The following is a 27,244-nucleotide window of genomic DNA, read 5'->3' as shown; positions in this document are numbered from 1 at the left end:
ATAGGATAGGTTCGGAAGTGCTAAATTGAATCTATCATACCTTGATTTCACACTGTGTGAAAACCCATCTATATTTCATGGTAATCTATTCTTTACAGTAGTTTTTCATCAAAGATCTATATTTGCGATATCTTGAATTATTCATCTACAAAAAAATATATGATTTATTTTACTTTTGAAATATTCGACCTGACGACATATATAATTGAAAGGTAGAAATCCTTTCCTTATGAAGACTTTCTATCAACCGGTGGACACTTTAAATTGTCAGTACATTTTTTCCCTTTATGGTTAGATCAACGCTCTTTTGTTTCTATATGTACATGTAGCACCACCTCATTATTCGAACAATTTACAAAGGCATTGTCCATTCAATACATATCAACACTATTCTGCCGGAATTATACTTTCCCATTTTTTGATAGCGACATTCCTGCATCCCAACCTTCTATGTTTTATCATATTTTTTTTCATTTTGGGGTAGCAGCATTCCTGCATACCTCACTGAGTGTTTTTATGTTCCAGTTGATATTCTAGGGCTTGATCCCATTACCATAATTTTGGCAGATGTAGGTAACAGACACTGAAAATTGTCTTATGTGCTAGATGTCGCCATACAATTACATGTATATGTTTTAACTACATTTACTCTCGTGTGATAGGGTCAACGTAATGTTCATGATTTCAGTCTAATCAATAAATGACTTATGTTGTTTTCATCATATCAATACAAGGTTATGTATATCGCAGATAAAATTCAATACAACATATAAAGTTAAACTTGTTCACCCAGGTTACTGTCAAAATAATGACCAAATAATTTTAAATTAATGTCATTGACGGTGAAAAATATTTATTCACGAATACACTCATACTATAATGTGAATGCGTTCAGTTGTCGGTGACATTTGCTGTAATAATGTCTTGTGATTTACCAGAAGTTCCCAAGTTGATGACATACCCTTGAATATCGAATCAACATAAAACATAGGATGTTGATAATACAGGAATACTACTATCAAAAAATGGTAAATTATTTGAGAAATTTGAATTACTAGTATCTTTTGCATTGTTCCAATAATTTGGTTTACTTTTTTATTTCGTTACAAGTGATTCATAATTACTCTCAACAATGGAGAAAATGAATGTGAGTATTTATCATTATCAAGGCAGACTCACATTAACCTCAAACCAATTAATACTAACAAAGTCCAGAAAGCAGATAAATGTTTGTTATAACACCATATAGAGTCATGGTTAATAATTACGTATAAACTATGGAAGTTATAAACCATTATGCTAGTTTACCCAAAGTACTAGTTACCTTTGTGAAATAGAGTTCATGCCTAAATCAATCGCCCATTTTGCAAAGGACTGGATGAAGCAAATTCGCCATGTTGACGTGACACTATCAGTAGCGTCCACAGAACACAATGTGTTCCTTTGATACGCGGCATTAAATCAGGACAGGTATCATATGTTAGCTGGGAGATGTGTATCACAAACAACGCGATATATTGATAGTTTATATAGATCTGTATTAACGATAGCGCAGGTTCAGTATGATCTATCCGTAAAACAGTCCAACTTGTCATTAAAACGTAATTGATATGTGGTAGCTCCTCGCCATTCTGATCAGGCGACCGCGAGTAATGGGTGTCACTGGCAGCGAGAATAGAAATATATATCTGTTTGGGAATCCAACAGAACTATTTGTTGTCGAAATCGAGAAGGTTTAATGTAGACGTACAATGTTATGATTTTTTTTAAATTATTGACTCTGTTTGATTAATGTAGTGTTGATATAACATTTTCATCTGGAAGGAAAGTATCCGCATTACTGCGCTTCAATATGTTAATATGTCTGAGTAGTAACGGTGGCGTTTTACCGTCCATATAATGGTGAAACAAAGTTTCCGGAATACTTAGCACTCCCTGTTCCATAGACGACCCCGTCCATTCATATTCAGTGTAACACTGTAAAGAGAAAATAACTGTTTTTGTCCACTATCTACTGCGGCGACGTGAACCAACTAACCAGAGAGTGTTGTTCGCGCTATAAACTTCAATTGTTTCAAAAATGAACTTGATAAACATTAGAAAAAAAACATCGATTTGTTTTATAATTTCAAGGCTAATTGACAACTTGAAGTGATGTTACAATCAATTTTTGTAGCATAAAGTATGTACAAAATTGAGTCTAATGTAGAGGATACGAGGTTCTTATCCTGTACCAGAAATCTATCATTAAATATCTAGGTCAAGTCATCCTGAGATTCAGCAGTGGAAAGCATATTAATAAAAACATGGATATAATGGAGATATTGCAAATGTAACATAATAATGGCGTGGATAACGTTTGTATATGTCTTTTTCTAATATCCGATTCTTTTATTTTGAATATATTTCATGTCTCCCATTTCGCTAAACAAGATATTTATAAAATACACTGGCCATAGCATTTGTATGGCATTAAATTTATTCAAAAGAAAAATTGTTTTGGAAACATTATTTTCATAGTAATTGCACATATACCCCTGTGCACACGTAGTTTTGAACCTTTATGTTTTCGTCTTTCTTTCTTGGCAAATGCCTGCAATGAAGATTTCTAGACATTTGTTTATTTGAAATGCAAAACCAAATATACAATATATTTACCAAATAATTACATAATTTCGTACCTCCAGTAGTAGAAGCAGACGACTGTATTAATTCATGTCCTTCAAGATCCCTTTTTTTCGGGGGAATCATATTAATTCTGAAGCAATATGGTAATATGTCCTTTTCCAATATATTGGCCAATAAAAGTGTTTAAAAGTTCGAGTCAGCCAATCAGAAATGAGCATCGTATTAATCATGCAATCCAATCTGGTGCGTACGAGGGTAAGTTTATTTGGTCATGTGAAGTGCGCGTGAAAATGAAAAGAGTTTGGTAATTCTCATATTAAATTTGGCTGTCATAGGGGCTGGGATCATTTAAAGATGAGCTGAAGCTCATTATCCATTACCGTGACGGCGTGCTGTGTTTACTTATTCACGTTATAGAGGAATGGTGATTAGGTCAGTCCGGACTTTTATTGGCCACAAAACAGTCAAACATATGCTTATTAAAAAATGGCTGGTTTCGTATGTCAAAGGAAATTTTCTCAACATTTTATTTCGCTAAGTACTCCATTTCAAATGGCCACAACCGCATAGCTTTGTCATAAAGTAAAAAAGTCAATAATTAAATAGAAGGAAGGAGAGAAAATGACGAAAATTATACTTTTGCTATTACATGTAGATTTATAAGATTCGTAACACCTAGCACCACAAGCATCATGAACAAAAAATGATGTGCGTTATTTTTGCCAATAACTAATTAACACCGATGTTTAGCATCTCAGATTTTGATATTCAAACAAGTTGGTAATGAAAATTAAACATGTTGAAATTACCATCCAAACATGATTTTTTTCTATTACTTAATACTACAAAAGTGTATGTGTTATTTTTCAGAATAGGGGTCTATGTTAGAACATTTTGTCATTCGTTTTATGTTCATTTCAATATGATATCATTACATTATTATGCACAATAACAATCGACCTCTGAATCTTTAGCTTCCACTGGCACAAAAGGATTTTTCATTATTTTAGAATTTCAGATTCAACGTATAATTTTCTAATTTAGAATTTCATGATAATTGTAAGATGTCGTTTTCAGTCAGTACTGATTATAATTATTAAAACAAATGATAAGCAAATAAAAGCTGTTGTTGACAACATAATTCTTTTTCTGTTATTATTATTATTTAAAAAAAAATATTTTTCGGAAATCAAAACAGACAAATATACATCTACTCAGCATGATTATATTTGATAATGCTACAATCATATTGCAAAAACATACTTTAATATACCAGAATAGACAGAGTTCATATCAGAGAAGAGTTATTGTAAATTTGAACTGACGTTATAGCAGTGTGTACAAATCATGTGAAACGACGTCCTAGTCAATGTGAGGTTAAAGCGGGAACATATTCTTAGATTGATAAAGAATTATTACATTTTATTTCTAAATGCTGTTATCCATTCAATTTCTTTAATTCCTTTCTAAACGATAGAACCTTTGTACTGCTGTGAAGATATGATGCCGGAATGGGTCGACTGAATACACACAATAGAAACGTAAGACAATTGTGATACGAATCATTGAGGTATGTAAATGGGAAAGAGTTTACAAAGAGACGCAACACAAATATACCACAGCCTCCCAAAACATTGCATGCAGGGTGCAAGGGGGGGGGCGCGTCTTTAAAAGAACCTGGTTGTTAATAGGAAGTTAAGCCCCAGCAACGAACCAATCAACCAATCAGTGTTTGCGATCCCGATAAAGTCTGTAACATCGCAATATTACTATTTCTTTGTATAAATGGAAATTTTATTGGCGAACACTTAGTAATGGAATCAAATATCGTACGGAAAGTCATTCTGTTCACAGGGGCTCAGTTTGTGTAAAAATGATTTATTAACAGCACATGTCTAGTATTTCCATTGTTATCATAAGCATTCGAAAGTATTCGTCTAATTGTGTGCTTTTGTTTTTTCTTTATTTTTCTTTTCATTATTTGTCGCTCTATTATTCTTTTTCTTCTATTATTAATATAAATATATGTAAATATGTGTGAAAAATGGTAGATTTGAAGAATTATAGCATGTAGATAGTTTGGTGCGTTTTACCCGTGAATGTTACTATGTATGTGAACTACATGTGATTTTCTATCAATATCGCCTTGTTTCCACGCAAATCGTGTTAGGACTGTTTTACGTTCGTAGTACGGGAATTCCTGTGCACTCAGTAGATTTTTATCTCTTTAATTGGAAAATCCTAAAATACGTAATACATTTTTTTAACGTACTGTTTACCCCTCTATATACTATCATAGTGTTCACTTGCTAATCCTTACTGTTATTCATGTGTACACTTCTAACCGCAGTGGAAACTTTTATGTAATAAAAAGGCTTAAGATTACCGGTGTAGGTCCATCACATTAAAACTGCGGGATTGAAATATCGGTGAGAAAACACTTTCATGACTGGACCATGTGCAGCATAAAGACTAGTTGAAAGTTTCACATCAACAGAAATGTGTGAATCCCCGGAAGTCATTCCTTTGGCACAAGGCTATCACACACAAACCTAGTCTATCTATTACATCATCTGTGTGTTTGAACTTGAGCGTCTAGCTTAGTCCCTCTCGTCACCTGATGTAATCAACACACTTATTTAATGCCCTTTTCCTTCCTTCCATGTAGATTTACTATCCATCACTCTCCGAATGTCATTACGCAGACAGCAAATGCTGCAAGCTCCAACCTCTTGGTAATGCATACGATCATGCAAAGCCACTGAAGAAGTCGATGATATTGGACTATAAAAGTGGCGGGTAAAGGTCTGATGTCAGATAGGTGCACTCTGACCTCCACGTGCACAAGTTCTTCGTACATCAGTTGCTATGGGAGCAATGTCGATTTCCTGAAATATTGATTTCCGATAAATTAGAATGCTACAAAGGTGAGAAACCAAAGTTAACCATCAATTATGGAAAGGGGTTCTTTAGTTATAGTTGATGCTATTACCACTGTTGAAAAAAAATCTTAAGATAGATCATGATAAAACAAGACGGCCCGCCCCTCGTCATGACGACACGCCTTTGTTTAGATTTACGACCCGTTGTCCTATATAGTGAGAGCCCGGCGGTGGGTATCGCACTACTGAATGTACATCATTGAATCTCCATTGGTGTTACATACATGATTTCCATTGGAATTCTTTCGAATTAGTTTTGTGATATTGGTTGTGATAATTGGCTTCATCCTACCTTTACCATCTTCGTTTCTGATTGGAGACACTTCTTATGACTAATGTCTGTCATTTAGGAGTTCCACTGTGTAGATTGTTTATCTCCAAGCATTGTGGATCAGATGTTAACAGCCATTATTAGTTCTAATTTCAGTCAGACGTATTACGATATCACTTTCACCAATGTTCGCATTATTCATTCACTAAATGAGATAAGATTTCACTGACTTTGTTTTGATAGCTTTAAATTACGATCACAACCATGATTCGTGAGATGTAATGAAGGACGCTATATTTGTTACACATTTTTTATACCTATACCGTACGTGTTTGAGTCATCCTGTTTGAAATTTGTCTTTATTTCCAAGTCTTATTTGTTTATGTCTTGTCATCATCCAACATCCGATATCTGTACAAATATCGTGTATTCTTCGTTGGACTTCTTGTAAATATTCATGCATTTGTTTTTCGGTGTTTTGTGTACGGTTGTGTTTTTCAGTGTTGATACGTGTATCTTTTGTCTATCATAAATGAGCTAAATTCTTATTCAGTGTAGAATGGTCATACTTGGATATATTCGAAATAGTAAGCAGTTTAATCTTACATATTTACTTAACTTACTCAAATTGAAAAATTTATCGAAATGTTAAGTTGTCCTTTGTGTGTTTCTATTAGAATTTGGGTTTTGGCTTTCTATCTTGGTTCGTTTTCGGTCTACTCCAACCATCAATATTTATTCACTTACTAGTTATAGAGAAAAGAAACTCTCTACTCTATTATAATAATATCTGGTTGTATTTCTGTCTTTTATCATATTTCGTACAGTGCTAGATTCAATGTTTCTCGTGTTTGTAAGCTTTGGATTTCTATCTTGAATTATCATTCTCTTTAACTGGCTTTATATATAATTATTATTATTATTTTCAATAATTGCGCTTTTTAGTCTAATTATGTACACAAGTTCATTGCACTGCATGTATTTTGTGTTAATTTATCTGTCGATTTTGTTTGTCATGAATAGTATTTTACTAGAAATGGCTACTATATATTTTGGGGTGAAGAAATATCGTTCATGGGTATCATGTTTTGCATAAATATATCTAATTTAAAATTGTACAGTCAACATCATAATGACATGAACACTCATTGGACAGAAATACAAAATATATATTTATATTTTATTTCATATCACCTGGGCAAATGGACACACAACCATCACGTCGCTGGCTGGAAATGTTAACCAAGGCTGGCTGATCAGTTCTGATGGCTCGCTGACGTGATTGAAAGTAATAGAAAAACGATGGTGTTAAAGATGTACACAAACTATCTTTGCATGACAACAAAAACCACTAACAAAAATAATTTCCGTGAAAATAGTTTTTGAGGAAAGAAGAATATGGAACGATATAAAATGTCCCCTTTGTATGAGTATTTTTCTGTAATGGTCAATTGGCGATACGAGTTGTAGTCACGTAAATGGTGAAACACAATTCCGCAGTTCCGTGACCACTCGATATCCAAATCATTTTCTATAGACATCCATCAAAACTATATAACATATATAATATGCACATCAAACTGTCAAATAATGCATTTTCAATTATTGGAAATAGGGGGGAAAATACATATAGGCGTTTTACTGGGCTTAAAATTTCATCCATGAATCAATCCATAGCAATATCGCAAAAGAAATTTAATTTCGTTAGAACCTACAGTTAGAAGGTATTATGTAGTTTGGCATACAATCAATAGATCAAGAGCATTTCTTAAATATAATTAAATATACTAAAAACCGAGCACAAGTTGTGGCTGAAGTCTAATACCGGTACAATGTAGTGCAAATATTATCGTAAGGACAGAAACACAGTCACCGAAAAGTTTTATTTTTACATAATATTTTATTCTATCAGGGCTGAGGATAAAAAAAGCATAATCTTTGATTATCAAATATTCTATGGTATACTCAAAATAATATGAAATAGTTTGAAATACACTGTAAATGCAAATCTAGGAGTCATAAATCAAAGTAATATAGAATCTGATGTACATTAGAAAACAATAATTAAAAAAAAAACATGTCATACAAATATAGCCAAGGGTGTCAACATCGACACCAAACTTAAAAAATGAGAAATCAGATGCAAACAACGCAGTTCATGTGAATGTGGCATATACTAAAAGTAAAATATAAAACGCGTCTAGAAATCTTTTAAAATTACATACTGTATAATACAAAATATGATATCACTGATCAATCTATTCAGCATTGCATGTGCATATTCAACATAAAAATATGGACATGCATTGTCGTATAGACCGGTCGTCAGGCAATTAGTCCAACACCAAGAGTTTGAGATAATAAGTTTTCTTACTTTAGTTCTTGATCAGACTAATTTCGAACGATGACAGTGACATGTAGAACAGGGGTAGCATTTTAATTCTGTCCTAGCAACCCATATGTAACGTAACCACTCCCCACATACCAGTACATAGTATGTAGCCTGTAGTCTTTGCCTCGAGTTAGTTGATTCTTTAAGTTGTAATATTATGACAACAGTGTGTTCTTGAAATAATTCATTTTTTTAAAATAAGTTAATAAACACTCTCCATTTTAAATTCGAAATAATCATATATTATGAAACCAGTCTTGACAAAGACTTAGATGACTGACAAGAAAGTCATTAGATTAGTAGAAAGAATGTCGAGATATTTCATTATCTTTTGATATCTTTCAACAAGGTCGGATTCAAATATCAGACAATTTGGATAATTGTGGTGTATTACAATTATTCAGACGTTTGTTTGAGGTTATACCTGAGCCTTGATTTGACCTAGATTTGTGTAGGAAGGGTGTGTTCGATGATGAAACAGTGTAGAAAGGGTGTGTTCGATGATGAAACATGCATGCGTTTTCTCTTTAGCTACGCCTGGTCCTTCAGGGTCTCCATCTAAACGTTAAAATTTGTTGATAATTTCTAAATGAGGATTGAATTAGAATTATTACTACATTATCATACCAATAGTCAATGTTATATTCCATCGTATATAAAATGTTTATAATAAAATCATACATTACATATTGCAACACCTTATTTCTATCCATTACATATCCATTTGTTTCATTTAAAACTTATGATTCAAAATACAAATTCTATAAGTCAATGTAAGACATATGTTCAATATATGACATTTTCCATGTTTGAAATTTATAACACAAAATCAGCAATTTTGTTGAATTGAAAAACTTGAAAAAAACCTTTTTGACTAAATATGTTTCAAAGCCATGTCAAAGTCACCAGAAAATTATGATAAAATACTTTTTAGAATTAATTACACTAGACGTGTACACCATTGAAATGAAACAGATATGTGTACGTCGATGTCGGATTTAAAACAGATCCAACCATTGGTGGCGTGGTTTGAAATTATCGTATTGGAATAAATAACTTATATGTATATGTAGTTCTATGATTCTCTTCACATCTGTTTCATTATTTTAGATCTATACAATGTTATATCTTAACAGAAGCGGTTTATATGTTTTCTCTCTGAATTTTTTCGGTGATGGGAACATTTTAATACATTGATGTCAGTGGTATTACTGGTGCTTGCGTATTTATAATTTTACACTAAGGTACCGGAACTTTGAAGACTAGGTCATATATTTTGTTGTTGAACCTTCATAAGGAATAGTCACAAATTATGGATTATAAATCTTACTAGTCTTTAGGCCCCACTACGATCGTGAAGTTGGAGAATAACTGAGTAAACAAGAAAAGAAACGAAAAAAGAACATATTTAGATTTCATCGTAAAACTTTTACGACTTCCCATTTATCTATAGCATTATTGTCGCTTCCTCTTCTTGCTGTATATCTAGTCAAGACCTAGAGTTGTTAACGTATTAGTAACTATCTAAACTAATAGTATTTTGTATGCCTCTATATCACTGATTGATAAAAAGTGTGTGTGCATCGGGGTTAACATTAGGTATTACTGCTTTGTAGCTTGTAAATTTGAGACAAAATGTACATTTCAGGGAAACATGTCGATAGGGGTCGGAACATATTTCTATCACTAAATAACCTTGTATTTACTAGTATCCATTGCAGGTACAAGGAGCGTTTGTTTGACCGGATTCGACTTTACAAAAACATACACATCGAGCCCTTTTTGATATGCTAGCGGTTGTAAATTACATCACGCAAATATGACATATTTGGAGGTGTTCCAATTGCATTTATTCAGCGTTATAATTTCATCTAAGCATAGTGATAATTCTGTGTCGATTTTTATAAAAAAAAAATGTAAAAGGACTTGATATGGTAATGGCTCTTTTTGGCCCAAAAATCTAGAAAATTTCAAATGAAGTATTTAGAAATTAAGTTGATGTGTTTGAAATATTGAATATGATCCTGATAAAAAAATATGATATTTTTGTTGGCAGAAAGGATGTTATTGCTATAAAACCATGGCAACTTTGCATATATTATGCAAATTTGAAAGTTTGGTTAATTTTGGCAATTTTTTTTATAGTTTATCTTTTAAAAGCAATAGAGCACAACCTACAACAAACTTTATATTTTTAGGGCTTACTAGACACGAAGAATACACCATTTTGAGAAAAATAAAGTTTGTTCTAGAATGCGCTTTATATTAGCTAGATGAAAAACTGCATAAAAAGGCTAATTTTGATGAAATTTTCACATTTTGCATAATTTATGTAAAATTAAAATGGTTGACATGGTAACTAGAACTGCTATGTTACCTAATAGCACTATCAAATATGTCAGGTATGTAGTTAATATTTGAAATGCAAGATTAACATCTTAAATAACAGACTTTGAAAAATAGCGGATTTGGGGCACAAAAGACCTGTATCATACCTAGTCCTTTATTATTTTATTTGCATTTCACAAATATGCTTTTTGTCCCAAACACATTCGTCGAACATTGTTTGGCTACACAAACAATTTACGAATTAACAGCAATATCTTATTTTAGCCCCGATGCATACACACTTTTTATAAACTTAGTTATGTTCAAGTACACATAAAAAGTTATATATAAACATGAACAATATGATTAGTTTATATAGGGGCTTATAGTATTTACTCTCCGATTGGTGAAGACAAATACTAATTTAATATATAAAGTGCGTAACGTACGTGTTGACTTGGTTCTGTTATATGACTATTAAACTGTTTCTCTCTCATTAGCATCCTTATCCCTACCACTGAACTAAAATCGCCTGCCCTTTGGGCAGAATGTTACGACTGCGTCAGCTGCATGATCGCTTGAGGTGATAACATTTAAAAAAATATTTATAAAAAAGGTCTTCGATGTGCAACGTTGTCCCTAATAACTAGATATATCGGAGTTTATAATAATTGGACCTGCAGTTGCATGGCATATCCATGACATAGCCACGAGGACATGAACTTGAGGTCTTTACTATGTTTCTTCACTTCCTTATATAACGTACTCTATAATATCTCCCCTGACAGTGTTTTGCTGATAGTAATAATGAAGCATTTTCGACTGAAAATGCTTCGTTCTCTCACTTGGCCAAAGACGTGGTGGTTACTGTTTCTGTTAACCGCCCAATCCTTCATTGCCAGTTTAATATGATAGAAAGGAGGTAGCAAAGGACGCAAAGCAAAGAAAAAGTTTATAAAATATATATATATAAATTCCACGCTTGACGGAGGCGGTGCAGAATGCAAATAAAGAGCATGTATATCGAGCTGCACAATATTTCAAAGTCCGGTCATTGGTCAGTGAAAACGCATCATATCAATATTTTGAATGTTGAATGTCGAATGTTGAGCCAACTTCGGGCAACCGTAGTTCTAGTGTTCTTCAAGCAACACTCTTAATTATCTCATTGATGACATTTTTCTTCCGTGTTCATGCAACACTCTTAATTATCTTTTTTGTTGACATTTTGTCGTCCTTTTTTTGCAATTGTAAATCAGAAATAATACAATATCATGCTTGACTCGCTGTATTTGTAGAAGACTGTCAGTTTCTGCGAACATTTGACTATACTCTCGAAGCCGACGGGCCTTTCCGCAACAATTCAGTGAATACCATATATATTCTGCATGAAGAAACTTTACGTTCAACTACATAGTGTATATTGTTCATTTAGGCTGCTGGTGATAATTTCACAGATCAAAGTGGGAACAATGAAATTTCAAATATTTATCCCGAGAAGAGTGGCTTTCTGAAACTGTCCCTTTTTTCGGCAAATAATTTTGCTCAAAACTCACAATTTCTCAGTAAACTTTCATTTTTATTTCTGAATCATTAGCATATATGTATATGACGAAATATAAAATGTTATTGCCTCTAAACACCAGTCAAATGGCTGCCACAGAAACACAGCATTAGACCCACATATGATAATTTAAATAATTCTTAGAAAATTGGTAGTTATTGGCATGCTTATACAGGGTTTAGAGTTTTGGAGAGTTCCATTAAGTTTGAAATGTTAAAAAGAATGTTATATTCTTATAGGTGCATGCCAATGTTCTTTTGACCGGAAATGACAAAACGTTTGCGAGATGGTCTGCATGGCGACAGTGCGCAGACATTCATCCGTGGAAGAAACCATCAACGAAACAGCCTCACCTCGCCGAATGTCGTCTGCTCGCTCAGATTGATTCGATCATCTGCTCAGTCGGTTTCCTCGTCTGTCGTGCTATCTTTCCTTCCACGTCATCGCCGTGACGAGACTCTGTTGGTAATCTTAGCAAGGACGAGTCAAAGCTCGGGACGCGCGTGGGCACGTGAGAGGAAGGAATCTAAATGTTTGGCGCCGCTACTGACCGCCAATCTGGGCTGAGATCGCGAGGCGTTGTACTTGAGCATTGGACTTGACGGTTGTAGGGGCCGAGACAGCTCTACATGGAGCTGTACTTTCCATGTGGCTCGCTAACTTATGAGAGCTTTGTAAGCTTAATGTCCACATTGTCTCTTGACAATTTTTGCCTTTACATTAACAAAAAGGTTCATACGTCTAGCTCTAATGCAATGACAAAATCTCAGAGAAAATAAAACATTATATATTTTATAATGTTCACCAGAAACTTTAAATTTACCATACAATGTAAACCCGAGTTATCATTTTGTTGACATGTTCCGTCAATTAAGCCGTAACATGTACTGACATGTCTACTGCACGTGCAAACCAGAGGCAGCACGTGTACATGTTTCTCGAGGATGACCAACATTCCAAAGTGAGTCATAAATTATTGGTCAAACTGACCCATGTCCAGATATTTTTTATTCAAAAGCTGTGTACATGTTTACCATCATCAGAATAAATATCCTAATAAGCGTTTGTCGAATCCAAACCTCGTGCATGCTATCATAAAGATGTTTAATTGGTCCGAAATGAAGCATTGTTGTTAAGAAATGTTATGTTTCGTATAAATCAGTCTACTGATTGCTATGGTAGATTAATGCATGTCATATAAATCTATAATTCATCCTAAACTGTAACAAACTGCTTTACATATGGCATTAAATGATTTATACTTTTAATATATACACAGTTTTGCAAAACATTTTACATTTAACGTGAACATTTATTTTCTCCTGAATAAGTGGAATTATTTTGCCATCCTTTGTGCGTGAACTGTAAATTTTGCGGAGTTGTTAACTAAGATACAACAACAAGACAAAAGTTACCATGCCGCTAAATGGCGGTAACTAAATATGTTGATGAAAATTCTGTAGTGAAATAAATAACTGACTTTACAAAATTAACTACACTTACTCCCTCTATGTATATACGTAATTCACTAATTCAACGATTTCATAATAAAACGAATCGTCCGTTCTAACACAATCGCCTAGGTTTAATTAAACAAAGAACCATTTTTGCATCTTTAAACAGTACTGATATAGCTTTAGCAATTAAATTTTTCTTTAAAACTTCTTTTTAGATACCTGTAAGTAAAGCAGGGACTATCACACGTAAAATTCTTTTTATTTTTATTTTATAGTAAATTAAATTCAGGCATCAGGCGTTTAAGTTTCACAATGATAGATAAGTTAGAAGGGGAAGATTTCCACAGAAAAGTAGTGATACATGTACATGTATGTCTGTAGTTTCAAAAATGCTTTTAAATTTCCAGATATCAGCATCGAGCATCATTTTTTAAGATGAAAATATTAGCTGTTTTATAACATCTTTGTGTAATATTTTTTCCATTTGAAAGTTCTCTTATTCTTCATGTAAGTATTTAAAATAATACGATAGTAGTTTTTTTATACAATAATTGGATCTACCTCATGAATATGGACAGAATGGTTATCAGTTGTACTTATATAGTTTGTATATTACTGAACTCCTATCAACTGCTACAACATCCCACACATTATAACAGATTATTTTAGACTAAAAGTTCAATACAGATGGTTATGTAAAAGATAAATCAGTCAACATTGTATCAAATCTTTGTTTACTGTCACAGCAGATAGTTTGTGATTTACTGATTGTATAGATAAATAAATAGATAACTCTATCAAGAAAATGTAATTGGATTGATATTTAAATCTGATAACTGATAGATGTTGCAACAAAATTAAAAAATTAATAAATATTGGTAATATGATTGAATTGAATGTTTTAAAATAGTAACTTATACTAAAAATGCGTTTGTTTAATTCTAGAATTTTCTTTTTAAAACAAACGTATTAAAGTAAACATTTTTTTTTATTTAATTCAAGATTTTAAATATTTCAATTTATCTAGCATTTTTTTCACAAATGAACCTACTCGTTCCTATATGCAAGACGCGCAAAATGTTTCAGCTCATATGTATTCCTACATTATGTAAGTGCGGTATAGACATGTATACACAATGTACATTATCATAATGATCATATCATAAATACATACTTACGTAAGTGATAAGATATGGATTCATTTAAAACGATATTTCCAGGAAAAAGAAAGTATAACAATGTATGCTGATAGAGTTTCCGCCTAATATAACTTCCTTTTTTCCAAAAAGTGTCTGCTTTTACTGAGGAAAAAATCACAATCGGAAAATTTCTAGCGATTGAAGAGATCTGTGAATTGCTTCAAGATGCACACCATAGATATGGCTAAAGCATTAATATTAAAATAGTGTCAGTACTATATAAGGCTCAGCTCGTAAAGCATTCTTCGTTCGAACGAGCTGACAGCTACACCAAGGCACACTACAGACAATGTTACATTAATTCCTACTATGTAACTTTTTCAACAGGTATGAGCGCCGTGTACGAGTTGTCTCCCCTAGCAAACAAAAAATGTATCGAGTACACACGTGATTGACTGTGGAGGCGAGAGTTGACAGAGCAGTGTGTATTTTATAGTACACAGAGCACGGTGGGCATGGGTGTTCACAAATTTAAGTGCCGTTCGAGTGAATTTGGAATATACATGTGATTCGACAGTGGAGAGTTTGGATTTAGATTTACCATAATTTTGTGTCTGTAGAGTTTGAAAACTCTATGGAATTTTAATAACTCATTATGCCTTGGATAAGTGTACGCGATTCTACCTTCTTAATCATAGTAATAGCGATACAAACCTTGTGTTTATACACTAGCTCTGTGGAAAGTGCCTATCACTATATATACTGGAACAGAACCAATCCTCTGTGAGTAAATATTTCATCATTATTAATTAATATTTGTCGATTTTATTTAATTAGTGTGATTTTGATATATTTTTAAAAATATTATGATTAACGTTTCTACCTGGAGATGAAGAGAAAGTACACCATACTGAACAGCTGATGCTCAAGGTAAGTAATTAACCCTACACACAAACGTACCAAACAACAAACATTTTGTGGGATTATTCTGTTTTTAATTAAAGAAAAAAATCTGTACTATCATTGTACATGTTGAGTACACCTGTGTTTTGCTGTGTGCTCAACACTAGCAGAGATCCACTGAAGCGAAATGAAATCACACCTAAAATACATCCTTATATTTCAGACATTTTATATCTCTCCCCAAATGACACTAGGTGAATATTTCCACACAAGTAGATATTTGATTGGTATGATAGACAAGAGAAACGTTGGCTATGGACCTCACGGCCATGCTACAAACTACATACCTGTAAGATTTTCACCTGTAATGTTTTACCTGACCAGCTAAATAACTTTGATGTGTACCTTCTCAGGAAATGTCAAACTATCCTCAACATATATAAATGTACATTTTAAGTAAAACAATCAGGTCTTAATAAGGATATCCCTATCATTAATTAACATTTGTGGGATATAAAAAGGACACTCAACCTTAATTTCATATGCTATGATTTAAATTAAGATTTTACTCTTAAGTCTTCCATGACAGGCCAAATGATGTGGATTTTGAATAATTAAGATAGGAAACCCACATGTCTGAATGCCAGATGTTAACTATCGTGAAGCTGGAGATCAATCTATAGTCCAACATGTCTGCTGTCCTATTGTGTAATTTGTTTGATTAAAGTCAGGTAGACATTTTCATGTGACTGAAGTCGCTCGGATGTTGTATTCCTGTGCTGTAACAGAGATATGGTGAGCCTATTTTACTATAAAATAAAACCCATGTCAGTGCTCTGGAAGATTTTTGGGATCAGAATTTAATATACACAATTATATCATGTATATAAAGTTAAAATGTCAGACTTCCAATTTAAACTATGTGAATCATGTATGTGACAATAATGCTTACATTGAAAGAATAGGAATATAATCTCATACATAATGCAAAAAGACAAATTAATTAAGATTTTTGAAGATATAAAAGATCTTTTGAAATGAAACAAAAAAATGAATAAAATATAATCAATAATTGTTTTAAATCTTTACAATAAGTTCCTAATTATGCTATGTACAAAGTCAATTATCATTCAAGGAAAAGTATTAAAAATGAAAATTGACTATTTATGAATATAATTAATTTCACATCATTAATTAGTTTTGTTCTACTGAACTGACAATGGAAGTCCTAGACACAGAGAAGAGTATTTGAGAAGATTTAAATTTTTTGGTCAGATAATGAGAAGAAAGCGTGTTGAATGTTCGTTAGCCTGCAGCGTTAACCCCGCTAATGGGAGAAACATAGGGTGGGCCATTAATACTGTGGGGCCGTCGTGGCATTCCTTAACGGGAGCCGCAATAGGGATCACCATTATTAATTACTAGGTTTGGTGGCCAACTTCAAATGAATATCAATTAATTTGGCAGTTATAGGCCACTACCACAATAGCAAATAATAGCACTGTGAAAATAAAACACTTAAAATAAATACACAACTTTTATGATTCAATTTGTTTTTGTGTTTCTCCCTAATAAGATATGCTCTTTTCATTAATGCATTATTAATTATGTAGCTGTAGATCAGCTTCTGTCAGGGACAAAAATTATTTGATGACGATTGTCCAGATCAGACCAAACTTGTGACATTGATTTTTCTCGCCTGGGCTAATTTTTTAGACAACCTGTCAATCAAATATGCAAATGAGTGCTATAAAATATTACACGACACAGACTTATTTAGGCATGAAGGCATAACTGTCACACCGGACCAGGGACAGAAAAACGGAAGAATACCATGTGGGGTGAATGAAATAAAAATTAAAAATTAATCTTTTTTTTTTTTAATTTTCGTCACAATTAATTTTTATCTGTTATACTTCAATGATTACAAGTTTATAATGATGGTCTTGTCAAGGTTTACATTGATGAATTGAAAAACAAAAATATGAAATAAACAGGTTCCATTAATATGTAAAATTTTACCTATGAGATAAAAATTGTTAATTGAATTCTTCCCCATAATATATGTTTAACAAGTTCATGATAGTTGAGGAAATCTATTGAAATGAGCTTTAATTAAATTCCAATTGATATCAGTACCTTAGTATTTTACCTACGTAAAAACAACTGTTAATTAAATTAAATTGTAATTCAAGGTATATAATATACCTGTAATCTTTTTACCTGTAAATTTTTAACCAGTATTTGTCTTTCACAAAACAGAACTTTTATCTCTCTTTATAATTATTGTATCAGAACTTTCAGGTGTTTTATTGTTCAAGTAAAGCAGTGGAATAATTTCACTCGATGACTGATAGATTGTATAGGAGACCTTTAGTTCTGTTTATTATTTATTTTTCAAATTTTTTATATTTTATAAAAAAGGAAACAAACAGATCAGAAAAGATTTGAAAAAAATACTGCAGATGTAATAAATTTTGGAAAATGATTTAACCATCAAAGACATGTCTTAATGTTTAAAGAAAACTGATAAGAACGTGATAATGAGGAAACCAAAGTATTTTCTGTGGGTAGATGTTTGTTTAAATGTATCCCATCATTGAAGCATACCAATGGCATGGTATGATACCCGAGAATGTTAAAAGCGTGGCATGTACATATTTGTTTAGCTGAGCCTTCCTATCTAATGTCCGGCCCTTAATAGTCTGTCATCTGCCTATTTTGGCCCTGAGTCTGCCCGGTCTTACATGGTGACGCGAGATAATTGACCATTAAACAGGGTAATTTTAGCTAATGTTCCTCATTCACTATTTGATCTTAATGAAATGTAGATACATCCAAATGTAAACAGGCAATGTTTATATTCTGGGGGATAAACGAACTAGCACCAGCATCCTCAGGTATATACAGGTAGATTCAGGTGTTCATTCTCGTCAGCCATCTAGGCGACAGAGTTGTCTTAATATTATCATAAAATTATTCTATTTATAAAAAATCTTGAAAATTTTTATGGAAAAATTAAGAAAGATGATAAGGATATTAATTCAAGATATTATCTTGACAAATTGCTTCAAGAAATGAAAACATTCATGGGATGTATAATATGATATTTCATAACCATTACACAGTTACATGAGTTTTATTTGACCTCAAACCTACCTTTTTCTTATGATGTAGGTTTTTGTTACATTACAGAACCTCAGAAAAAGGAAAGCATATATATATATAAAACATCAAGTGGGGGATGGGAGGAACAGAAATGAATGGAATATTTCATCAACAGTCAGAAGATATCTTTTCTAAAATAAACAGTAATTTATAATGGAATAGACTGTTTGTAAACCGTTGAGAATTAATGAGAAAACATTTTGTAAACCGTTGAGAATTAATGAGAAAACATTTAATCACCGATCTGTTTTACCAAATGGGAATTTTATCAGAAAGTAAACTGATATAGGCAGGGTTACAGCACAAACATAAACTTGTCACACCTCGTGTTGAAAAGTTTGGAAAAATATACCAGTAGTTTTAATATACCAGTAAAAAGGTTTAGTTTAAGACCTTAGGGAAACATTTGTCAAGGCTTAAAATAAACACAAACCATATTTACAAATGAATATATGGGGTTGCTAATACAGCCTTAAGAACTGTTAATGTAATAGTCTCAATGTTTTTCCACCTGTTTCGTTCAGAAAATAATCTCACCCCCAATTGAGCAATATAAACAGGAATCATATTTAATTCAAACATTTGAGTTGTTGTAAAAGTATATTGTTAAAGTTCATGGGAAATTTTGGGACGGTGAAAATTGAGTCACAGCCATGACACGGTTCATTGATGTCTGTGACAAACTACTCCAGAAAAAAACTTTACTGGGATTATTTTGTTTCTGGATTATAAGGCAATAATCTTCTTTATTTGAGGAAATATCATTACAGTTCACGAGCAAGTTCAAATACTACACGAATGTTAAAGTACTGTAGGTATTTACTTAATAAAGAGCTTATCTACCTGAGTCCGCAGATTAACCGGAATAGGTGTTTCATTTGGTTATTTAAAGACAACTGTGTTTCTTGTGTGATCATTCAAGTTGGTTCAGGCCAGGCTTGTTCATTGGTATTTACTGTTTACTGTCTGTCCTGTCTGTTCAGGCCCTTGTTCATTGGTATTTACTGTTTACTCTCTGTCCTGTCTGTTCAGGCCCTTGTTCATTGGTATTTACTGTTTACTGTCTGTCCTATTAAATATAGACAAAGTCAATTTTAAGTCACAGATTTTATTATTAAATACAAAGGTGTTTCAGAGGGTATATCCACCTACAATGTGCTATGGTAGTTGTGGATTCGTTGCGATGCAGAACATTATTATTCTTATTGGACATAACCATATCTCTCTCTTGAGCGACAATGCACTCAATGATCATTTCATATTCTTTAAAAATACATGCTAGATTTTAGTGCACATTAGAAAATTCAAGTTTACAGACAAGATCAAAGTTTTAGACACGCTAGTTTGTGCTTAGGGCCAGTCATCATTTTCAAACAAGACTTCAAATCAGCTCTCCGAGATATGATACCAAAGATACCATAATTTCATTGTCTTCTCTTTTATGTCATTTTCTGAAAGAGAATTCGGTCTTTATTTTCTTATAAAAAGCAGAAATAATCTAGAGGCATGACTTAATACATTGATGGATTGATAGATAGACTAGAGATATGCTTTAATTGTCAGCTGTTCAGGGAGACATAGGGATGTGATGAGAGGGTAGGTTGGGGCCAACAGTTTCCCTACAGAGATGAGTGACAGGGATTGTTTTCACCCTTGTGGATTTGTTAGCTCCCTCCTGTAAATAAGTTGCCCTTTCTTGCCCTGATATTAACTCCACAGCCGTAGCGTATTATCACAACATGTAGATCTGTCATAACCATTTTTTTTCTCCCATGTCGAAGGAAGTAGAAATTAATTATGAAAGACAACTATAACATCATGGAATGGATGAAAAGTTTTTACAATTTTGAATACATATTTTTAATTTGTAAAAGGAAATCATATTTTAAAAAATCTTTTTTTTTGCAATAATTTAGAGAGCACATTACCATATGTAATATATTGCTTGAAGTTTGACAAAAATCATGCAAATTAATCCTATGGAGACTATTTGTTATGAATTAATTGCACTAATTTTTGTTATTTTCTTACAAAAATTAAATTCAGTCATTCACTTAAATAACTGAGCACAAATAATTAGTTATACAGTTAGTAATTCTACCATTATAATATGCACAGAAGTGGCTATAGGAATAACTAAGATATATATTTATGTGAAGAAGTTTATTTGTTACGAAGGTAGTTTAAATCAGATGGGAGGAGCTTATTGACAATAATCCAATTGTGCTCAGAGATTCCTACATATTGAATTCTCACGTGTCCATTGTAATAATTGTCATTGGAGGAGAATGTGAACAATTTCTGAAATATTCATCTCTATCTGGCGAGTAAGGAAACAGAGCGTTGTAGAACGCGCCAGCATGTCTCGTGTTCGGTAACACCTTGGTAACCCTCCGTACAAACCAAATCACACGCAATTGGAGGGATAAGTCAGCCTTTTCAAACATTTATTGAAAGTCAAAGTAAACAATTATTTCGCAGTGTTACCAATGTATTATTCTCAGCCTAATTAGGCGGACCCGCATACTGGTTTCAATGAATTGTAATGAGGTTTACCCGAAAGAAATGACTTTCTTTTGTCAAAAAAAGAAGTCCGTGGTATATTAGCTAAATGGTGTTTGGTATAAGGACACAAATTTCCCCGTTAAATCTAAATTTCTGTTCGGTACATGGCCTTTGTCCGTATTTGTTCAAGTTCTCGAGTCAATCACCAATATTTGTAAACTTACGGTATCTGATTTTAAAAGTTAGAATTTGGAATAAATGAAACTTATGACATGTAGCCCTAGAGAGTTAATTTGCAAATGTGTTGCATTAGTATTCCATATGGATTAGAAAAAAAAATAGGTGTTATTTTGAGTAATTTAGTTTTTCTAAAATATATTTTCACAATTTTTGATGAAGGTGCAAAGTTTTATGGTAAACATTTAATTATCTATAGAATTAAACAGAAAAAAACACCCCTAAAATTAAAGAAGCAAAAGAATGTAAACCTGTATGTTTTATTAAAACTTGAAGTACCATAAAATTTGTTGTAAAATTGATAACAATATAATGAGGAACAATGATGAGCAGGAAGTCATGATTTCTGAATTGTTGACGACGAGGAGACAACCGAGGAGGATAATCAAACTTTGCTGTGCCGAGTGATCCATACATAGCTGTTAGTCGCAGACCTAGCTTGTTCTCCTATCTCTAATTTTCACAGTAGGTGTTTTTGTGGGCAGTTCAAATTTCTTCTGTAGCACGTCCTGTCAGATGCACCTCTATTTCATTGGGTTTTTTACATGGTTATAGGTTTCGTCCTTATTCTTTCATGGGACATAAATTTGCTTAAGTTGTTGACAAAATTGATAGTACTCAGAGTTGTGTGATAAGAATAACATCGCTTGCTCTACCAGATACCCAGTCAACAGTTTAGGACCCAAAACAACACATTAACTAGTCTACTTTGAAGCCAGCTGCGTATAATTTGCATACATCGGTATTTCATAGTTACGACCGTTTCTCCAGCTTCGCTATGAGATTTATAATTATCATTAAGGGATTCTGAAACGACAGAGAATTATTAGCTAGTGAGAAAATGAAATAGGACAATTTGGTAGGGCTGTCTAAGTGTTATGTAAAATTTGTACAGTTTAGTAGTTCTAATGTCACTGTTGCGCATTTTCAAAGAAAGAAAAAACCCAGGAATAATCATACTGCACTAACTGACAGGCAAAAAACGTACAGCAGGTAGATCATTTCAATTAGACTTCTGAGTTCTCGTGCTATTTGAGATAGGGCAGACTATGAGAAATACATCTATAATACGAACATTTTCATTACATGTTTAAATGAAATCCTTATGCTTCACCTTTGTAAGTTTCTAATACTTTAAACACTTTTAACGTAATATACTTCTGCTCAATTCGTCGCTCTTTTTTTATGTGAAATGAAATTCATTTAGGCTGTCCTTTTGGCTAAGATTGAAAACATGATGTTGTATTTGCTCAGCCCCTCTAACGCAACAAATGCTATTAACATTTTGACTTCTGTACTCGGCGAATCCTTGTACAAAGTAAAGAAAGTCGGTGCTGTATGTTTGCCGTCGTAAAGAACTATCTAAGTCTATCCCTTTATTAAACTTGTACCATCTTGTTACTTTGTGTATAATTATAAACTGAAGAAAGTTACTTAGACATGTGTACAATGGTCTTTTTATTACTTTGCACCCTCGACTCACAGCTAGAATTTGAATTGTGACAAAATTTACTCTGCGTCAGCTAGATATAGATTTTAAACTTTAACTGATCTCTAGCGAATGTGTACATAATGTCATATTGCCATTGTGTTTTGACTAACTCTTCTAAGATTTTGCCATTTCTGTAAGAATTCTTTTATAAATACATCTGTTTTCATTATAATATGTATTTTTGTCTCCTGCTGAAAGTTTGAGGTTCCCCTGTGCAGATTAAATTCAGCCTACCCGGATCCCTGGATTTGTATCGGACTGAGAGGTATAAGTCGATCAAAACACTTTAAAGTATCTATCTGATGGGGAACTTATGTACTGGTTCTTTGTCGGAGGATTTTAAAATTAATTCAGGCAGAAAATAAACCCATCAGATACCTCCCAAGATTATTCACTTGTGTCTCATTCCATACAAAAACGATCAAATGTCACCCTTTATAGTTTACTAGTAATTTTCTTCACCCCTGAAATTCCAAAGTGGACTAATCCAGCCTTTGAACAAGAAAAATCTAACTGCATGTTCAGGAGTAAATGGATTACACCAATGCATGTACATATATATGTGTGTGGATATGAAATATTGAATGTCTATGAGTAATGGTTACATAAGATAAACTCAAGATATAGGGGCGGAATACTCTGGAACCTATGGGTTAAATATTTTGCACTACTTGATTATGTTAATAATCCCTGAACTTCAATGTATGGGTTTAACAGCCCTGAAGTATATTATCTAGTGTAAGGATTCAGAATTCTGGAACAGTTAATGGGTTAAACAGTCTACTAAACACCTCAAAGTCTATGGGCTAATTTGACACATCTATGGTAAATGATAATGAGTTCATTCAATGTCCATATTCTGCTTAATGTGGTGTAATGATAAAAGCAAGTACAGGTTATTTGATCAATGGATGCTGTTTATAAACAAATACCCCTCCCATGTCCCTCCTCTGCGGGATGCTGTTTATATCAATAAACAAATACCCCTCCCATGTCCCTCCTCTGGGGATGCTGTTTATATCAATAAACAAATACCCCTCCCATGTCCCTCCTCTGCGGGATGCTGTTTATATCAATAAACAAATACCCCCTCCCATGTCCCTCCTCTGGGGATGCTGTTTATATCAATAAACAAATACCCCCTCCCATGTCCCTCCTCTGCGGGATGCTGTTTATATCAATAAACAAATACCCCTCCATCCCTGTCCCTCCATCCTGCGGGATGCTGTTTATATCAATAAACAAATACCCCCCCATGTCCCTCCTCTGCGGGATGCTGTTTATATCAATAAACAAATACCCCCTCCCATGTCCCTCCTCTGCGGGATGCTGTTTATATCAATAAACAAATACCCCCTCCCATGTCCCTCTCTCTGGGGATGCTGTTTATATCAATAAACAAATACCCCCTCCCATGTCCCTCCTCTGCGGGATGCTGTTTATATCAATAAACAAATACCCCTCCATGTCCTCCTCTGGGGATGCTGTTTATATCAATAAACAAATACCCCCTCCCATGTCCCTCCTCTGCGGGATGCTGTTTATATCAATAAACAAATACCCCCCTCCATGTCCCTCCTCTGCGGGATGCTGTTTATATCAATAAACAAATACCCCCCCATGTCCCTCCTCTGCGGGATGCTGTTTATATATCAATAAACAAATACCCCCTCCCATGTCCCTCCTCTGCGGGATGCTGTTTATATCAATAAACAAATACCCCCTCCCATGTCCCTCCTCTGCGGGATGCTGTTTATATCAATAAACAAATACCCCCTCCCATGTCCCTCCTCTGCGGGATGCTGTTTATATCAATAAACAAATACCCCCTACCATGTCCCTCCTCTGCGGGATGCTGTTTATATCAATAAACAAATACCCCCTCCCATGTCCCTCCTCTGCGGGATGCTGTTTATATCAATAAACAAATACCCCCTCCCATGTCCCTCCTCTGCGGGATGCTGTTTATATCAATAAACAAATACCCCCTCCCATGTCCCTCCTCTGGGGATGCTGTTTATATCAATAAACAAATACCCCCTCCCATGTCCCTCCTCTGCGGGATGCTGTTTATATCAATAAACAAATACCCCTCCCATGTCCCTCCTCTGGGGGATGCTGTTTATATCAATAAACAAATACCCCCTCCCATGTCCCTCCTCTGCGGGATGCTGTTTATATCAATAAACAAATACCCCCTCCCATGTCCCTCCTCTGCGGGATGCTGTTTATATCAATAAACAAATACCCCCTCCCATGTCCCTCCTCTGCGGGATGCTGTTTATATCAATAAACAAATACCCCCTCCCATGTCCCTCCTCTGCGGGATGCTGTTTATATCAATAAACAAATACCCCCTCCCATGTCCCTCCTCTGCGGGATGCTGTTTATATCAATAAACAAATACCCCCTCCCATGTCCCTCCTCTGCGGGATGCTGTTTATATCAATAAACAAATACCCCCTCCCATGTCCCTCCTCTGCGGGATGCTGTTTATATCAATAAACAAATACCCCTCCCATGTCCCTCCTCTGCGGGATGCTGTTTATATCAATAAACAAATACCCCCTCCCATGTCCCTCCTCTGCGGGATGCTGTTTATATCAATAAACAAATACCCCCTCCCATGTCCCTCCTCTGCGGGATGCTGTTTATATCAATAAACAATAACAAATACCCCCTCCCATGTCCCTCCTCTGCGGGATGCTGTTTATATCAATAAACAAATACCCCTCCCATGTCCCTCCTCTGCGGGATGCTGTTTATATCAATAAACAAATACCCCCTCCCATGTCCCTCCTCTGCGGGATGCTGTTTATATTCAATAAACAAATACCCCCCCCATGTCCCTCCTCTGCGGGATGCTGTTTATATCAATAAACAAATACCCCTCCCATGTCCCTCCTCTGCGGGATGCTGTTTATATCAATAAACAAATACCCCCTCCCATGTCCCTCCTCTGCGGGATGCTGTTTATATCAATAAACAAATACCCCCTCCCATGTCCCTCCTCTGCGGGATGCTGTTTATATCAATAAACAAATACCCCCCCCATGTCCCTCCTCTGCGGGATGCTGTTTATATCAATAAACAAATACCCCCTCCCATGTCCCTCCTCTGCGGGATGCTGTTTATATCAATAAACAAATACCCCTCCCATGTCCCTCCTCTGGGGATGCTGTGTTTATATCAATAAACAAATACCCCCTCCCATGTCCCTCCTCTGGGGATGCTGTTTATATCAATAAACAAATACCCCCTCCCATGTCCCTCCTCTGCGGGATGCTGTTTATATCAATAAACAAATACCCCCTCCCATGTCCCTCCTCTGCGGGATGCTGTTTATATCAATAAACAAATACCCCTCCCATGTCCCTCCTCTGCGGGATGCTGTTTATATCAATAAACAAATACCCCCTCCCATGTCCCTCCTCTGCGGGATGCTGTTTATATCAATAAACAAATACCCCCTCCCATGTCCCTCCTCTGCGGGATGCTGTTTATATCAATAAACAAATACCCCTCCCATGTCCCTCCTCTGCGGGATGCTGTTTATATCAATAAACAAATACCCCCTCCCATGTCCCTCCTCTGCGGGATGCTGTTTATATCAATAAACAAATACCCCCCCTCCCATGTCCCTCCTCTGCGGGATGCTGTTTATATCAATAAACAAATACCCCCTCCCATGTCCCTCCTCTGCGGGATGCTGTTTATATCAATAAACAAATACCCCCTCCCATGTCCCTCCTCTGCGGGATGCTGTTTATATCAATAAACAAATACCCCCTCCCATGTCCCTCCTCTGCGGGATGCTGTTTATATCAATAAACAAATACCCCTCCCATGTCCCTCCTCTGCGGGATGCTGTTTATATCAATAAACAAATACCCCCTCCCATGTCCCTCCTCTGCGGGATGCTGTTTATATCAATAAACAAATACCCCCTCCCATGTCCCTCCTCTGCGGGATGCTGTTTATATCAATAAACAAATACCCCTCCCATGTCCCTCCTCTGCGGGATGCTGTTTATATCAATAAACAAATACCCCCTCCCATGTCCCTCCTCTGCGGGATGCTGTTTATATCAATAAACAAATACCCCCTCCCATGTCCCTCCTCTGCGGGATGCTGTTTATATCAATAAACAAATACCCCCTCCCATGTCCCTCCTCTGGGGATGCTGTTTATATCAATAAACAAATACCCCCTCCCATG

The 27,244-nt window shown here is 34.6% G+C and overlaps 1 protein-coding gene across 1 annotated transcript in view; it reads left to right on the top strand.

The window, feature by feature from the left end:
* Window positions 1-15,190: 15,190 nt before the first annotated feature.
* LOC138329249 (ephrin-B2-like) overlaps window positions 15,191-27,244 on the top strand; it is a 195,373-nt gene continuing 183,319 nt past the window's right edge. The window contains exon 1 of the mRNA XM_069276084.1: window positions 15,191-15,504. Within this exon, the coding sequence (XP_069132185.1) occupies window positions 15,377-15,504 (128 nt within the window). The 5' untranslated portion in view covers window positions 15,191-15,376. The remainder of the gene's footprint in view (window positions 15,505-27,244) is intronic.

The sequence above is a fragment of the Argopecten irradians genome, chromosome 8 (assembly GCF_041381155.1).
Source record: "Argopecten irradians isolate NY chromosome 8, Ai_NY, whole genome shotgun sequence".
Taxonomy (NCBI): Eukaryota; Metazoa; Mollusca; class Bivalvia; order Pectinida; family Pectinidae; genus Argopecten; species Argopecten irradians.
The sequence above is the reverse complement of the archived record's forward strand: the minus strand, read 5'-3'. Positions and strand labels throughout refer to the sequence as shown.